We start from the raw sequence: 3,176 nt of genomic DNA, 5'->3' as shown, positions 1-3,176 counted from the left end.
TATAGATATGGACAAAAATATAAGTAAATAAATTAAAAGACTGAATTAAAACGCGTAAAACTTGTCTCCGTGACCAAAATAGAAGTCTTACAAAGTGCAAGGACCACGAGTGTAATTTACCCATTCTCAAAATTACACGAACACCCTTCCCCAAAATGACGCCGTTCGGGGAGGGTATAAATAGCCCAAGACCGGCCCCTTAATGGCCATTTCCATCATTTCCTCTTTTTTCCTTCTCTTTCTAAATGATATAATCCTCTCGATTCTCTCTAAGAGCCCTCATCGGAGGATACCAACCACCGTCCGGACGTCGATTGTCGGTGTTCTCTGCTGTTGCCGGCCATTGTGGAAAATACCCCCAAATTTTCCTATTTCGAATCTAAGGCCGAATATGGCCTTCCCTTGTTCTAATATCCCTTAGATTGCCCTAGATCTGAGAAAACCGAAGATTTTACCTTCAATTACACGGCGGTTCTGACGACGTTCGACTCCCCGATAGTAAGTTCTTCTTTCCTTTCCTTTTTGCTTTCGAATATTCTGTTGTGGTTCGTTGTTTTGATTGCTCTATTTTCTGTTCTTGCTTGCATTTCTACCGTTCGTCTCTTGTCTCTCGTTTCTTGTTTGTGTTATTGTTGTGTGCTTGTTCTTTTGTAGGTTCGGTGGCCTTTTATAGGCCACTATAGTGCTTCCTTCGGACCGGTCACAAGGGTGCCCTTCGGTGAGTCACCGAAGATATGGTGGTGACTCACCCTAGAGTTGCAACGTGTGCGGCTCTCCTGGTGTCTCTGGAATCTTCTAGCGAGGCGGCAGCATCGTGGCAGCAACTGGAGTGGACCATCTGGAGGCGGTGACCAAACATAGCCCTAGGGTTATGATACCATAGGGTTTCTTCTAGAAGAAATCTGGAGCGTTTGTATCTCTCCAGATCTAACGGCTGAGATCATTGGCGGCTGTTGGAGAAAATGATGAAACCCTAGATACATTAGGGCTCCTAGGGTTGGACTGGTTCTGGGCCTAAATCGGGTGTGGGCCTCCAGGGTTGGATCTCCTGGAATTGGGTTGTAATAATAATAATATTAATATAATAATAATAGTAATATAATAATAATATTATTATTATATAGTATCAGATGAAAATGACTGTCGACAGCTACTATTGAGTCGGGTCAAGTCTTCTTTAAGTCTTGTAATTGGACTCCAGTCGGGTTTGTAGTTGTAACCGGGTCGGATCTTGGGGGGCCAAACTAGGTGGGCTTGGATACTGGGTCACTTGTTGGCTTCGGGTTGGGCATACATTGTTTCTTTGTAATTTGGACCATATGTAATATGAAAATACTAATAATATTATAATTAACAATAATAATAATAATAAATTATTAATAATAATAACGATAATAATCATGAACAAACAAAATGTAACCCGGACAAAAATGGGTGTATATACTTAATATGTCGCGCACTTGTGAGTACAATCATACTTGCCAGGTGTGTCAATTGGGAAAACAAATTGGGCTGCCATTTCTTTTTGAAAGTGAGTAACAGAACATCTAGAAACCACAGTTAGTACACATGGGTGTTTATGGAAATAGATACTTTGTTTATAAATGGTCACACCAGATTTTGTTGGGTTTATCTTCATAAAATGAAGTTTGTGTTCTTCTTTTGGAAATTCAAGGCATACTTTTTAGACGAACAGTGACTTACATGACGAGGCAGGTAAGAGGAATCTGTAACTTTTTACCTTTTAATCATATGTTTTGTGTGATTTTCAACATTTTTTTGAAAATACCATGATCTTCAATCCGCAATCACATAATCTAACTGGTTCACGTTATTCTAGACCTTTAGACAGTTCAACCATTCTGATAATTCCACTTATAAATCGGGTGTTTTATCGATTTATTTATATCCTATATATGCATGTTCATAAGTTCAATTAATTTCTATAATAATAAGTAAAGAAAAACATGATGAAATAAGATTAAATCTGTCTTTAGCCAGGTATGATTGTTCATCTCCATATATTAAATGACTCGCTTAATCAAGGGCTAAAATCTCCGTCAATAAATATTTTGTTTATATAAATATGATTCGCTATGTCAAATGATTCAAACTGTGATTTGATTTTTCAGTATAATTTGCTTTGAATGAAATCTCTTTTATGATTGAATAATCCGAAATATACGTTTTATTTTGCTAAACGCAAAACTATGTTTTGAGCGCATCAAAAATGCTTACGAATTAGTTCCCCTGCACCAAATGTTGGCATTGGCCACGTACAATACTAAAAATGTAAGTTCAAATGAACAAATCTAGGGGCAATCTTTCTTGTCGGTTTTCTCATTAGTTTCCTCGTTCATTCCCTCAACGGTTTTCTCGCTGGTTCCATCGTCAGTTTCTTTGTCGGTTTCCTAGACAGTTCCCTCGCCGGTTTCCTCATTGGTTCTCTTAATAGTTTCCTTGCCGGTTCCCTCAACGGTTTCCCCGTTGTTTCCCTCGCCGGTCCCTTCGTTGGTTTCCTCTTTGGTTCCCTTGCCGGTTTTCTCTTTGGTTCCCTCATTGGTTCCCTTTTCGGTTTCCTTATCAGTTTTCTCATTGTTTCCCTCGCCGGTTTCTTCGTCGGTTCCCCAGTCGGTTTCCACGTCAGTTTCGGCATTGGTTCCCTGGTTGGTTGGGTCACTGGTTCCCGCATTGGTTCGCTGGCTGGTTTCCTCAGCTGGCCATGCGTCACTATAACGCAACTGGGTTCCATCGTAAAAAAAATGTCTTGGTGACCGGCTCGACTTTGTCAACATTAAGCAACCAAGATCCATTCCAATACACCAACCGATCCCTGCAACCGCCATTTTCATTCAGAAACCAACTTTCTAATTTCCGAATATGATTCCACTCTTTGAAAAGAGAAACAACTTACGTATAAAATAAAACCTTTCTTTTCAATGGAAAGGGCGAGGCGCAGGACGATCATTATCACCAACCACAATCTGAACTCAGTAAGTACAAAAAACGCACTCAGATTATATTTGATCAACCAAAAAAAAAAAGAGAGAGACTAAAAAAGAGGCATCAAAAGAACTTACAAATTTCTCTCCAATGTGTTTGTTGCAATCTTTGCAACTGACATTGTTGACTGGCAATTCATGCATTATCGACCGATGAATAGTTTTATCGGTTCT

General features: G+C 39.5%; 1 protein-coding gene across 1 annotated transcript; it reads right to left on the bottom strand.

Annotated features, from left to right (window-relative positions):
- Nucleotides 1-2,411: 2,411 nt before the first annotated feature.
- LOC120182714 (period clock protein-like) lies at nucleotides 2,412-2,846 on the bottom strand. The gene has a single exon (XM_039187603.1). It carries the CDS (start codon nucleotides 2,844-2,846, stop codon nucleotides 2,412-2,414), a length of 435 nt encoding a protein of 144 aa, XP_039043534.1.
- Between the last annotated feature and the right edge of the window lie 330 nt (nucleotides 2,847-3,176).

Source organism: Hibiscus syriacus, unplaced genomic scaffold (genome assembly GCF_006381635.1).
Source record: "Hibiscus syriacus cultivar Baekdansim isolate YM2019G1 unplaced genomic scaffold, ASM638163v2 tig00112737_pilon, whole genome shotgun sequence".
NCBI lineage: Eukaryota > Viridiplantae > Streptophyta > Magnoliopsida > Malvales > Malvaceae > Hibiscus > Hibiscus syriacus.
The sequence above is the reverse complement of the archived record's forward strand: the minus strand, read 5'-3'. Positions and strand labels throughout refer to the sequence as shown.

Bases quoted from the DNA above. Each gene is read 5' to 3' on its own strand.
- LOC120182714 (XM_039187603.1), bottom strand. From the start codon at position 2,846: ATGGCGGTTGCAGGGATCGGTTGGTGTATTGGAATGGATCTTGGTTGC.